At 34.0% G+C, this 15401-nt stretch overlaps 1 protein-coding gene across 6 annotated transcripts in view; it reads right to left on the bottom strand.

The window, feature by feature from the left end:
* DPP10 (dipeptidyl peptidase like 10) overlaps window positions 1–15401 on the bottom strand; it is a 1540096-nt gene that overhangs the window by 436311 nt on the left and 1088384 nt on the right. For 5 of the 6 annotated variants that reach the window (XM_072757585.1, XM_072757584.1, XM_026015550.2 and 2 more), the window contains one exon: window positions 14200–14314. The exons of the other annotated variant lie outside the window; for it this stretch is intronic. In XM_072757585.1, coding sequence (XP_072613686.1) covers window positions 14200–14314 — 115 coding nt within the window. The remainder of the gene's footprint in view (window positions 1–14199; window positions 14315–15401) is intronic. 6 annotated transcript variants of the gene reach the window in all.

The raw sequence follows: 15401 nt of genomic DNA on the forward strand, positions 1-15401 counted from the left end.
GGCTAAGTAGTAAACAAATGCCTCAGCACAGAACTCATCTGAAAAAAAAAAAAAAATGGGAGTGTTTGCTGGCTCCTAACATTCAAGGAATTCTTTGCAAAAACACTAACTGAATACAAGCTAAAGGAAAAGAAACTTCAGAGACTACACTTGACAAAAAATTATGTTTCAAGATACATCAGAAAAGTCAACTAAACAACAACAGAAACAACTTTAGCTTACAGCAAACAACAAAAAACATGCTCTAAAGAAGAAGAAGAATCCAATAGCAAGTGATCCATATTGCTGCATTCAAAATGTGCAGTTTTCAATACAAAATTTAAAGCATGGAAAGAATCAAGACATTATGGTCTACTGACAGAAGAGATTAACAGAAACTGCCATTGAGGAAGCACAGGCAAGTTACTTATTAGACAAAGACTTTAAATCAACTGTCTTAAATATACTCACAGAACTAAAGGAAATCACGGACAAAGAGTTTAAGGAAACCATGAGAACAGCAAAGAATAACATTAAAGAGATAGATAATTTTAAAAGATTTTATTTATTTATTCACAAGAGACACACACAGAAAGAGAGGCAGAAACACAGGCAGAATGAGAAGCAGGCTCCCTGTGGGGAGCCTGATGCAGGACTCGATCCCAGGACCCTGGGATCACGATCTGAGCCGAAGGCTAATGCTCAACCACTGAGATACCCAGGCACTCAGAGATAGACTAAAAAATCCACATATGTTCTAGAGCTAAAATGTACTACAATGGGAAATAAAATTCACTAGAAGGTCCAAATAGTAGATTTGAAGAGGCAGAAGAAAAAAAAAACCCAATGAATTAGAATTTAGGTTAACTGAAATTACCTGCCTTGGGGAACAAAAAGAGGAAAATAGAAAGAAAAACAAAACCTAAGAGACATGTTTAATATCATTAAGCATATTAATGTATGAGCAAAGGAAGTTCCAAAGGAAAAGAAAAGAAAGGACAGAAAAAAGGTATTTGGCCAGAACTACTGGCCAAACACCTGCAATACTTGACAAAAGGCATGCATTTACAGGTCAAGAAGCTCAAAAATATCCAAGAAGGATAAACACAGAGAAAACCAGGCTGAGAAACATTGTAATCAAATTGCTACAAGCTAAGGACAAATATACAATCTTGAAAGCAACAAGAGACAATCAACCTAGAGTTAGGGAATCTTCAATATGTTTAAGAGCAGACTTCTTATAAAAAACTATGAGGCCAGAAGATGATGAATGGCATTATAAAAGTGCTGAAAGAAAAAAGCTGTCAACCAAAAATTCTATATTCAGCAAAACCATCCTTCAAAATTAAAGAAGAAACTAAAACATTCCAAGATTAACAAAAGTAGAGAAGCTTTGTTACAAGTAAGTCTGGCCTCTGGCAAACTTTAAAGGGTGTTCTTGAGATAAAGTAAAATGACAGCAGTAACTTAAAATCAAGTGAAATAAAATTAAGAACTCTAGTAAAAATAACTATATAGGTAAATAGAAAAGCCAGTATTATTATATATTTGGTTTGGAATTCCTCTGTATATTTCTTATATGATTTAAAAGATAAATGCATAAAGAAATAATTAAAAATCTCTATTAAAGGGTGTGCATAATATAGAAGATATAATTTGCAACAAAACTAATATAAGGAAGGGCAAGGTTACATAAAAGCCATTAAAGTTGCACTGGCATCAGTTCAAGTTAGGTTGTTATAGAGGAGCCTGGGTCGCTCAGTCAGTTAAGTATCTGACTCTTGATTTTGGCTCAGGTCATGATCTCAAGGCTATGAGATTGATCCCCGTATCAGGCTCTGCACTGAGTAGGGAGTCTGCTTGAGGATTCCCTCTCTCTGCCCTTCCACTCTCCCTAAAAAGCACATACAAAATAAGTTGATGTAAATTTAGGATGTTAATAATAATACAGTAATCATAAGAAAATCTAACACATATACACACACAAATAGAAAAAAAAAGTAAACTACAAAAATCAATTAAAGACAAAAGAAAGCAGTATCACAGGACCTTGAGAAACAGAAAAGATACATATAGGAGATAAAGGGCAAAATGTTAGAAGTAAATCCTTCATTATAATTACTTTAAATGTAAATTACTTTAAATGTAAATGTAAAGCTAAACTTTTTCTTTTTTTAAAGATTTTATTTATTCACGAGAGACAAGAGAGAGAGAAAGGCAGACATAGGCAGAGAGATAAACAGGCTCCTCACAGGGAACCAAATGCAGGACTTGATCCCAGGACCCCAGGATCATGCCCGGAGCCAAAGGCAGATGCTCAGCTGCTGAGCCACCCAGGCATCCTACGTTAAACTCTCTATACAAAAAGACAGAGGATGGCAGAATGGATTTTATATTTTTTTAAAAGATATATTCATTTTAGATCCAAAGATACAAATCAGTTGAGGGTGAATAGATGGATAAATATATTCCATAGAAATAGTAACGAAAAGAGAACAGAGGTGACTACATTATAATCTCAGAAAAAAATACGTTAAAAATTGTTATGAGGCAAATAAAGATATTATGTATTGAAAATCATTGTCCCCAAAAGATATAGCAAGAATAATTTTACCTGCAGCAAACAACAGAATCACAAATTCTATGAATCCAACATCAATGCAAATGAAGAAATAGGTCTTTGAAAGTATTTGGAGACTTCAATTGCTCACTTTCCAGATGTATGATACATTTAGACTGAAGATTAATAAAAAAATATAGGACTTGAACAATGCTATTAATAAGGAGACATTTTATATATGTATATGTAGACAGACATACACATACCCATATACACACACACACACACACACATATACATGTGTGTATATATTTTATATATAAAACATTCCACCCAAACACAGTAGAATACATTAAAGTACATGGAATACTCTCCAAGATACAACATATCTTAATCCACAGAAAAGGTCTCAATAAGTTGAAAATACCAAAGTCATTCAAATTGTCTTCTCTGAATACCCTGGAATGGAGGTAGAAATAAGCAACAGAAAACTAGACAATTCATCTATATAAGGAAATTAAACAACACACTATTAAGAGGAAGTGTTTCAAGGAAGACATCACAAGGGAAATTTGGAAATACATTGGAGCAAATGAAAATGAGAAGGCAGCATACGAAAACTTATGGGATGCAATGAAAGCATTACTTAAAGGATTTTTAATAGCTATTAACATCTCCATTAAAAAGGAAAGAAATGAAATCAGTAATTTAGCTTTATCTATAAAGTAGGGAAAAAGAGCAAAAGAATGGAGATTCAACAAAATCAAAAGTTGTTTATTTAAAAGGATAAACAAAATTGACAAACCTTTAGCTAAGAATAAAAAAAAGAACATGCAAGTAATAAATCAGATACAAAACTGAGAACATTACCACAAATTTTACAGAAATGAAAAGGATTGCTATAAAATACAATCAACAACTGTATGCCAACAAATTAGATAACCTAGATAAAATGGGCATATTTCTAGAAACACACAAACTACCAGACAGACTTAATAGGAAATAGAAACTCTGTATAGACTTATAACAGGTAACAAAATTTAATTAAAAAACAGAAATTAAATTAGTAATGAAAAAATTTCCAATAAAGAAATATACAGGAGCATATGGCTTTGCTTGTGAATTCCACAAAACATTAAAAAAATTAACACTAATGCTTCTCAAACTCTTCCAAAGACCAAAAAAAGAGGGAATACTTATTGATTCATTCTATAAAGTTAGAATTATCCTGATCTAAATCTAGATAAAGATAACACAAGAAAAGACCACTTATCAATATTCCTTATAAATATAAGTGCAAAAATACTCAATGCAATACTTGCAGAGAATGGCAGAATGTTTCTTGGTTGTTTTTAGTTAATAAGTCAAATCTGTCAGCATATCAAAAGGATTATGCACCATTAAGGACAGAGAATTACCCTAGAAATATTAAGTGTAGCTCAAAAAAAGAAAATCAACCAAAATAACAACACATTAATAGAAGAGAGAGAAAGAGAAACACATATTCATCCCAATTGATGATAAAATGCATTTAGCAAAATCCATCACTCTTTACTTATAAAAGCATTCTTTTAAAAATAATCCAGGAATAGAAGGGAACTTTCTCAACCTGCTCAATAGGTCATCTATTAAGAACACTAAGACAATAGTCAATGGTGAGAAACTGAAAGCTTTACTGCTATGATCAGAAATGAGAAAAGGATCTCATTTTCACCACTGCTATTCAACACGGTACTAGAATCTAGCCAGAATAATTAGGTAAGATAAAGAAATAAAAGGAAGTGAATTTAGAAAGGAATAAATAAAACTATATTCATAGAAAAGCCCAAAGAATCTTTAATAACTACTAGAGCTAATAAGTGAATTCAGTACAGTTTAAAGGATATACAACCTACACTTGACAATTCGTTCTATTTATATACAACAGTATTGAACAATACAAAAATAAGGGACACTGAAAAAAAATCAATTATCTTTATTGTAACACCCAAAAGAATAAAATACTTAGAATAAGTTTCACCAAGAGTTTAAGACTTGTATGTTTAAAACTGAAAAGAAATTCCAGTATTACTGAAATAAATCATAGACATAAATAAATAGAAGGACAATTTGTGTTTATCACTTGGAAGACTAATACTTCTAAGACAGCAATATTACCCAAAGTGATTCCACATGTTCAATGCAACCACTATCAAAACCCCAACTACCTATTTTTGCAAAAATTAAAAAGCTGATCTTTGAATTCATATGGAATTGCAAGGCACTCTAAATAGTAAAACAATATTTTAAAAAGTTTGATCATTCATACTTTCTCATTTCAAAACTTACACAAAGCTACAGTAACCAAAACAGTGTGATGCTGGCACAAGGATAGATACATAGAGCAATATATGAAAATTACATATCCTTAAATAAATCCATAGTATATGTGATCCATGATAATCAACAAGGTTGAAAAACCATAAAATGGAAATAGTCTTTTCAACAAATTATGGTAATAGAAATCTAAGTTATATAAAAACTTGAGTTGGTGGGCAGCCTGGGTGGCTCAGTGGTTTAGCGCCGCCTTCAGCCCAGGGCCTAATCCTGGAGACCCGGGATCGAGTCCCACATGGGACTTCCTGCGTGAAGCCTGCTTCTCCCTCTGCCTGTGTTTCTGCCTCTCTCTCTGTGTCTCTCATGAATAAATAAAATCTTTAAAAAAGAAAACTGGAGTTGGATTCCTTACCTCACAGCATATAACAAAATTAACCCAAAATCAATCAATGACCTAAAACAGATATGGCAAAACTATAACTCTCTTTAAAAAAACATATGGGTAAACCCTTAGGACTTGGATTTAGCAATGGATTCTTAGATATGATACTAAAAGTATGAGCAACAACAGCAAAATAAACTGTACTCCATCCAAATTAAGAAATTTGTGCACCAAAGGTCGCTATCAAAAAAGTGAAGACAATCTACAGAATAGCAGAAAGTATGTGAAAACCATATATCTGGCAGGAGATTATATCCAGAATATAGAACTCGTACAACTCAACAACAGTGAAACCAACAACCCAATTAAAACATTAGCAAAGGACTTAAATAGATGTTTCTTCAAAGAAGATATACAAATGGCCAATAAGCACATGAGAAGATGCTCAACATCACTAACATTATGGAAATGCACATAAAAGCCAAATGAGATACCACTTCACATCTCTTGGATGACTATCATTAAAAAAAAAAAAATAGTAATATGTGTTGGAGAGAATGTGGAGAAACTAGAATACATGTATATTGCTGTTGGAAATGTGAGATGGTTCCAGTGCTATGCAAAATAGTTTGGCTTTTCCTCAAAAAACATATGATTAAAAAAAACAACAACTGTGATTCTTTAATTCTATTCCTAGTTATATACCCCTAAACATGGAAAAATAGGACTCAAAAAAATACAGGTACACACGTTGATAACAGCATTATTCTCAATAGCCAAAAGGCAAAACCAACCCAAATTCCCATCAGTGGATATAAGGATAGACAAACTGTGGTACATATGTGCAATGGAATACTATTTAGCAAGAAAAAGGAATGAAGTACTAAGATCCAACAATACGTATGAACCTCTATAACATTATATCAAGTCAAAGAAGTCAGACACAAAACTTTCACGTATTGTTTGGTCACATTTACATGAAATATTTACATAGGCAAATCTGTAGAGTCCAAGAGCAAACTGGTGATTGCCAGGAGAAAGAGGAGAATGGGTATTAACTGGGAGTGACAGGGCATAAGGTTTCTTTTTGGGATGACACAAATACTTTGCAACTAGAGGTAGTGAATGTACTAAATGTACACTTGACAATTGCTTTAAAATTTCATGTTTTTAGTAGGCTCCACGTCCAACATGGGGCTTAAACTCATGACCCTGAGATTAACTGTTGCATGCTCTACTGCCTGGATCAGCCAGGTACTCTGTGAATTGCATTTTAATAAGATGAAAATTGTTCTCAACACAGAGCTTTGAGTCAGAGAATAAAGATAATGAATATGATTGGAAAAGATAAGGTGATCAGAGTAACTAGACTCGTAAATGTTGAACTATACTCTATATAAAAAAGTAAATTTACTGTTCTTCTTCCTTGTTATATAATCACAGGTGATGCCCCAGGAGAAACAAGGTAAGCTCTGAATCTAGGATTGCAGATATGTTATCCCCTATGCAAAAGCAAATTGTGAGACACAAATTTAAGAAAGTCTTCTGTATAAATAAAGATGTTTCCCAAGTCTCGTGTAAATGATTCCAGTTTTTCTAGAGTTTATTCAACTGGGCTTTACACTCCGTAGAATAATCTTAGACCAAGAGAAACATTGTGGAAAACAGGCCAAAGCAATGAACGCTCATTGAAATTGTTCCAGCTAAAATTTCATTTTCCAGAACAATGGCAGAAAGTAGGATATTATTTAAAGAGCTATTTAATTAAGGTTTTTATTTGTTCTTTCATTTGTTTTTACAGATAGAGTCTCCTCTTACACCCAATGAATGAACTCTAGAATGGGATGACTTAAGTTACAGTTCAAAGACAAGGAACCGGATGATAAATTTCCTAGAAAATCACTGCATACTAAAATACCCCATTCCCACAAACACTGGGGACAAATGTATGTTAAAAGCTTTCTTCTTTCTTCTGGCAGGAGGACAGGCAGTTGAATTCAACTCCCACTTTTAAGGAAACTTTGATCTCAAGGGTCAAGCTGCCTTGGTTCCCCCCACCCTCACCCCCGATTTTGAGAGCCCAGGCTCTCATATTTTTTAAATTTATATTTCAAAGAAAAATATGACAAAATATTTAAAGCTGTACAGTGAAATATAAATAATTTTTGTACAATGTGGTTTAGAAAAGTAAGTGTGTCCTTATATTTTATCATGGGTATGTGAGGTTTCAAAAAAACATAATAGCTGAAATAAAAATTCATAAGAATTTATATGCATAATTTTCAATTGCCCACTGCTGCCACTCCTTTCCCATTTATCCTTTATGTACCTCAGCTTATTCCTTCTCTGTAATACATCCCATAAAGAAGACAAAAAATCAACTCACTTATTAAAAATATCAGGGTCAGAATGAAGCAGAGCTCATTTTTTTGACATGTTTCTTATCCATATTTTCCATGGGTGCAATGATATATCTTACCCTATATTTCAAAGGTTAAGACATGCTAGAGTCAAAAAGTCCTGAAATAGTGATCCAGCTTTTCCATGTTCCAGTTCTGTGACAGATAATTTACTTTAACTTGTACGACTCAACTGAATAATGTAGAATATGCATAAATTAACAGTATCTATTTCACATTAGTGGTGTAAAGATACATAAAATAGTGTGTGCAAAGCACTTAGCACAATATCTAACTTGTAATAAGCAGCTAATAAAAGTTACTTATTAAACAGATTGTTTTCTGACTTATAAAACCGAGCATATTATAATATAAACTAAATCCAGTATTTATCTGATTAGACAACACAAAAAGATGAGAATAAGTAATCAGATTTCACTTAAATGTAAATGTAAAGCAAAGACTGTAAAGCAAAGACACAAAAATATAACACTCCTACTTATTGATGTCAGAGAAAATTATTTTTCATTCAACATGAGAGATAAATCTACTAGGAAAGCAACAATAAGCCATGTTATCCAGGGGGTAACTGTTAGAATCTGTCATTGTTTTCACTTTGGCAACCTGATTATGCCTGGGTAATACTATATTCAAATGGGTTCATCTGTGCTGTTCTTGGAAAAACAAGCAGAGACAATTTAGCTTATGCCTATCAATACAACATATCTCCTTTTTTTAATTCAACAAAATAAAATAAACAATTTGCATCTTGGTTGATGTTGATGTTTACAAGTGAGTAATGCTAATCTTAAAATCTGTAAAACATTATTTCCCTCTCATAAAAGCATTATGGGATGGTTTAATTGTTGCTTTGACATTTTAAAACACAGGTCAGATGCTTAAATGACACCTTTTAAATTGCAGCTGCCAAGAGATTGCTTGCAACATAATATAACATGACATTTTAACTAACTATCACCAGGAGCGATTGTTTTGGTAGAACATAATAGTAATGAGAATAAATTCATTTTGAGTTTTTGCATAACAATAACTAATCAGCTGTCACCATTTCAATAAAATATTTAATTTTATCAAACGCTTTCTAGAAAATTATTTTTTTTCGTAAATAGAACAGATTAATCTTTTGTAAGCCTCTTTTCAAAGGGTCAAACCATTCTTTATTTAAAAACCTGGTGTGTAAGACAACAGGAAGAAAGAATCCTTTACTTCAAAGTCTTATTTTCAAGCACCTATCAAGACTAGGGCATGAACTCAAGTCAGTCTGATGTGAAGGTCACTGTAATCACTCACTCTGCAATACTTTCTTCACAAATTAGGCACCTCAGTCATCCAAATTCTCCTGGCCTTCGCTGTATTACCTAGAAAACTGCCTTTTCTTTGAGCTGGTGTCTCATGAGGAATAAATGATAGGATGATACACTCTCTTTGAAAAATAGATGGAAGTGAGCATTTCTTCAAAGACAGATACATGTCCTTAAGTATTAGCTTCTAGTTTCTGTTTTATTTTTCTGGATTTAAGGCTGCCAAAATCTCCCTGGTTCCCTCCACTTCCTTAGTTTTAAATCTTGGCTCTAGTGAATGGTTTGAGCATAATTTCATGGATCAAATCCTTACCTGACATAAAGATTTACCTAACTATTAACACCACAGTGGTAATCTCAACATGTGTAATGCTTTCCCAACATGACATCCGAAACTAGTGTAAAATTCTTATTATTAGAAATACTTTTAGAAGTGAAAATAAAGTCATGCATATAGTGACACTAGACCATCCCTATTAAATTCTTGTTTAAGTGGGATCTAGCAGAGTCCTGATGGCTTACACACGAATGCCGATGATTTATATATGAATGCTTCTTTTCTTTTACGCTCTGATAGACCTGCAAAGACCAGCCCAAGATGCTCACCCAAAAAGGGTACTAAAGGATTGGGAAATTGTTGAAGAAACTAAAGCTAATGATAAAGGCATAATTTCAGTGCCTTATGATTTTAGTCAGCCACGGTAGTAAATTAATCCAATGATGCTGTTTTGACACTGGGTGATTACAGACACCAATCAAAGGGCAACAGGCTACTGTTGCTGAAAATTGGTTACTACACACAGTCCACACCGGTGGCTATCTCAATATGGCAACCAAATTCAAAGCTTAACGAATATTCTTCACCTACTACATTCTAACTCATAAAATATGTCTCTCCTCTCAAAACAGATCAAAATGGATAACTACATTCTGCATGAAATATTTCCAGACCATGACCATTCTCATTCTACATGTTCAATAAAAATATGAGACTGTAAAGTGAATGCATGGCTATGCAAGACTAGTTTCTAATTTGTAGAGTGTAAGTATTAATCTTATAGTTACATATTCTGAAAATAAATGTGGATGCTCTCTTTAAGCTGATTCAGTTCAAACAAAAAAAAAATATGTAAGCTTGATCAATGCATCTAAATAAGTCTGCCCTTTAATAAAAAAATGAAGTGAATAATTTGTTCTTTTCAAAAATAGTTACTTATTAAAGAAATACTTGAATGGTTAACCCACTCTTCAAAAATAATTAGGACTTCTCTTCACCAGGCAGGGAAGTTGCTGACAATCTTGGAAATTAAGACACCTGTGTCAAATTACTGCTATAATAAAATTTGCAATCAAACCAAAATTACAATGAACATGTGTTTCTCTGGTTATAGGCTTGCATTCCTTAGCACTTACCTCCAAAATGTGATGCTATTTTGAGCAAAACAGTTTCTAAATCATTTCTTAGACTAGATAACTTTTTATATGCTTTCTTCCCTCTGCCTCCCCCTCCACAAAAATCCATTAAATATATTTTCAAAATAGAAGAGACTATAAGAATTCACCAGATTTAATCTGTTGCTACATTTGTTACCAAAAAAGCCATAATTATTGCTATTGTTGTTATTGATATTATATTAGATCATAGATATTTGAACTGTAATAAACTTCAAAGGATCACTTCATAGTCTACTAAACTAAAGATGTCCTTCTTCAATGAAAAACTTGATGTCAAATGAGGTAAGTGATTTGCCTAAGGTTATTTTATAGCTACAAAAAGTATATGGAGGGGAACCGAGGGGGCTCAGTTGGCTAAGTATCCTACACTTGGTTTGGTTTTGGCTCAGATCATGATCTCAAGGTTGTGAGATCAAGCCCCACATGGGACTTCGCAGTCAGCAGGAACCTGCTTTTCCCTCTCCCTCTGCTCCTTCCCATGCTTGCTCTCTCTCTCTCTCTCTCTAATAGATTAGTAAATAAAATAATTTCTTAAAGGCATATAGATTTCTGACCCCACCCTTATTGGAAGGATTGTTCTGGAGTCAGCCCTTCGTCTTCAAGGTCTAGTGTTTTGCTGAAAATTTCTGGATCAGAAGTTTCTCCTTAGGACATGGATTCCCCTTCCTGGTTAAAAGTTTCTACCTGCCTTAGTAGTTCTAAGTTGGCCTTAGAGACTACTGGTGGACAAAGGTAACAACAGAAGGGGGTATAGTATATTATCTTTCTAGTTGGAGGTTTTCCTCTGTGGGTCTCTTCCAGCCCAGCTGAGGAGTCTTAAACCTGAGAGTCAGAAGAAGACATGGTGTGGTTAGAGCACTAGAGTCTGACTACAGACATGCAGAGGCACACACACCAGCTGAGTCAAAAGTCTACACTAATGGTCTCGATATATTTTCTAGATTAAGCAATCTCAGGTGTTTTCATATTTCATGAGGGAGTCAAGACTACATACCTTCTAAGAATGCTTCCAGGCTTATGATGTAAGTCTTAGGCTGCAAACAGTCTCCTGGCCTTATTTCACTATGCTACTCAGTTTGAGCCCACCATGAAGGCCATGTAACCAGGCTGGTATTTGCTTGTTCATAACTCAAGTAAACTCCTAACTACTCTCATTACACCTACCTACTTCATAAATTTCTAGAATTTCCTAAGTTTCCACTGGCTTTGAGTTTACACACCAAGAATGCACAATGCAGTTTAACTGTTTCCCTTAGCAACACTTTTTCCACTCCAACATACCAACCTTTATTTTTCATATAATATTCTTGAAAAAATAACAGTAAAAACCATAGACCTCTGAACATGTAGTATGTTAAATGCACTTAAACTATAAATCTATATAATTATTGATACTTCCATTCATATGACTAATTCACATGAAATTAAGTCTTTGGGTTTAGGATGTGTGGTCATTATGTGTTTGTGTCATTAGGGAAAAGGGATTTGAGGTGATGGATATAAAATAGGAGAAAGCAAGACCAATAACCCATAGCAACTAGAATGTAGTAAGAATTCTATAATTATTTATTGATGAATAAACCAACAGACCACTGAAAGGCTCACTCCAGATTAAATATTTAGTTCTTTTCTATCTGCCATAATCCAAAATTGAAATCACAGATATATATTCTGAAGAGACTTTATGTTTTTTTCTTAGAAATCTCCCTCAAGTAACACAGGGTTGGGCATTGTGTCTGGTGGTAAGTACCAAATAATAGCAATAATAAAAGGAATAGGAATAGCAGGGCTAGACACTATACCAAACACTTGAATTATTTCATGTCATCTGTCCCTCGTAATAACAGTGGAAATTTGGCACTATATGTTGTACCCATTTTACAGCTGAATGAAATAATGAACAGGTTAAATAATTGGCCAATTTCAGAAAACCAGGAAATTATAGGTTCAGAACCCAAACCAAGGTGTGTCTTGCCAAAAGTCCTTGTATTAATAAATGAATAAGTGTATAACAAAGTGATTCCAGTCATACTCTCTTTTTATATTGGACAACATGGAAATAGCTGGGTAGAGGAAGTTTAATTTAGTCAATGGCCAACTCTATAAGGCCTTGTGATACCAAATACCCAAAAGACCCCAAAGTATTATGATTGCCTCAGAGGGTAACAAGAAAATCTGAGAGAATGAAACAGTGGGAAAAGTTACTATAATCAGATGAAAGAAAGATCGAGAGAAATATACACACAGGCATCAGGGCATTGATTTCTCCATTTGTTTAACAGTCCCCAGTAGAACGCAGTATACCCAAGCCATTCATTTTTTTAATAATTAAAATAAAATTTCTTAAGCGGAACACTATGTTGAATATATGCTTATCTTCCTTTAACAATGATTCTTGTCATTCTTCAGCAACTTAGAGCCATCACATTGCTCAGTTAGGCTGTATGACAGATGTACATAGGAGACAGTTAAGACAGGGTTCCTACAGAGAATGCTGGATAAGTCATTTCTTATCAAGGAAGTTTTTTCTTTCTCTCTTTTCTTTTCTTTCCTTCCCTTTCTTTCCTTTTTATCTTTTCTAATTCTCTTTCTCTCCCCTTTCCTTCCTCCTGATTCCCTTAATTTCATATTCAATCTCTTCATGTTAATTAATAATTACAAACTATTTTTGGCAATTTACACATTTTTAAAACAATATTTTTACAGAGATGATACATTTCACAAAGTACCACATTGGAACAATTGATATTGTCATTTGTATAATTAGTCACTATAATTAGTTGACTAACTCTGAAAGAGAGCTATTATTGTTAATCCCATTTTGTTCATAAGAAAATAAGTTCAACCTGTTTAAGGGCTTGTAAATAACAAAAGTGGTGCAAGAACTGAAGTGTAAATACATATTATTCAACTATAGGCTGTAGCTTCATTATATCAGTTGATACAGGGAATAGCTTAATCCTACCCTAGAAACGACTATTTTTTAGACTCCTGAGTAATCTATGGGTGTCCAGTCTTTGAGGAAGCTAGTTGGGTGCGCGTAGCAGCATGCCAAATGCATTTGTTACCAGAAGACATTTTGGGGAGTTTTAAAAGTCAGAAGCCTTTGTCTGTCTTCCAATATTAGCACCTACTAAAGAGCCGTAAAACTTCTGGGTACTGAAATAATCCCCAAAGAAGAATTAAGCCTACTGCTAATTTATATATTAGTGTTAAACTCCTTAATATAAAGGACACAGTTTAAAGATCATTGCAAGGGCAATTTGGCGATGTTCTTTAGACAAAGGGGAGACTGGGAATATTAAAACTTTAAGAAAAGAAAGAAATAGAGGAAACAAGCATGTACAGGCTTAGCTCACTCTCTTTTGATCAAACTCTCACTGTCTCTCAAATGCTCCCTCACCACCCTCATTACACTTGAGCTATCACCTCCATATGGGGACTTCCAGACTCTACTCCCTTATCTTCAATGCACAATAAAAGTCAAAAGTCCCCTGAATTTATTAACCGACTAACATAGTAAGTCTCCAAGCAGCAATGGAGACTAAACATCTCTTTGGCATTCTCAATGTATATATTTTACAATTCATTTTCCAAAAATATCTTACATGAGAGTTGAACCACAAAATTACTGTGCCATTTGCAAAATGTCTGGTTATGCATTTTTTTTTATTCCAACCAATGTAATGTGTCTTAAGATACCACATATGGCTACCCTCTTAAGGCATTTGAATGTGAAATTATCATCCGCAATACCATCATAAGAGAGGAATAAAGACAGATTACCTGGGGTTAAGAGGATGACTGACATAGTGATGAGTGAGCATACAACTAAAATCACCAGCAGGGCAATAGCAATTCCCTTCCAGTTTCTCTGTGGAGGGCTGTTACTTCCCAGTTCCTACCGAGATAGAAAAAATAAAAAGGTTCATAATTATACATGCTCCAAAAGAAATGTATTCATAAAGGAATGATTCAGTGCATGGCACAATCGCAGTGTGAAAGCTGATTAGGATCCTTTTCCTCTTCAGCAGCTCACTTAATTATTCTAAGGTGCATATATTATAAATGGCTATCTTTTGGGGGGTAATCTCTTTTCTCTAAGAGATAAACCAACAGAGCTTTTTGCCTGCTGTCCAAGATGTAGATGGTGTTAAAATGCATTGACTTTAAACACTAGGACAATAGCCAAAATACTCTGCAACATAATTATGGAAATAAAGTGTACCTACTTACATTTTTTTCTTACTACAATAGAACCTACAATAAAGATTTAGATACAAATATTTCCTAAGCACTGTGGACTACTTTTCTCACTGGCTAGTGGGGAAAAAGATTTGAGATGGGAAAATCATTCAGAATGCCCCATGCTGCAGAGCAGGGCACATCTGTCAACACAACAGGTCCTTTTTAAACAGCTCCCCCACCACTCGTAAAAATCAACAGGATGTAGTAACTAAATTAAATGAGTGCTTCTATATCAATGGTCGATAGCATCCTCTCCCTAGGCAGCATGCCTAATATTGGCAAGGAGATAAGATTGATGGAGAAGGATAAACTCGAACATCTCTCACAATACATAGAGTAAAGCTTTTCATTTTTCAGATGATCTGTGTTCTACCCTGTTGACTAGAAATGTGTGAGCATAACTCACCAAAGCAAAGCAAACACCACACTGAATTAAAATGAATGCCAGATTTTCTTTGCAATGAAGTTCAAAAAACACTGAATCTCTCCTTTCTTTCTTCTTACCCCATCTTCCAGTTTCTTTTCCTCCTTCCCAACAAAGCCTTTATTCAAAACTAGCTAAATGATTTGAAGACAAATGAAACAAAACATAAAGGTATCCAGCTCCTTGTGTGTGCACAAATCACTCAACAAGCCATAGAGCAGCCCTGCTTAAAACAAAGATAAATAGAATAGCAAACATTTAATAAATTAGAAATGGATTCCTGTGACTCACAGACTAAAACATTGAGCAAATTTTC

The sequence above is a fragment of the Vulpes vulpes genome, chromosome 5 (assembly GCF_048418805.1).
Source record: "Vulpes vulpes isolate BD-2025 chromosome 5, VulVul3, whole genome shotgun sequence".
Classification (NCBI taxonomy): domain Eukaryota; kingdom Metazoa; phylum Chordata; class Mammalia; order Carnivora; family Canidae; genus Vulpes; species Vulpes vulpes.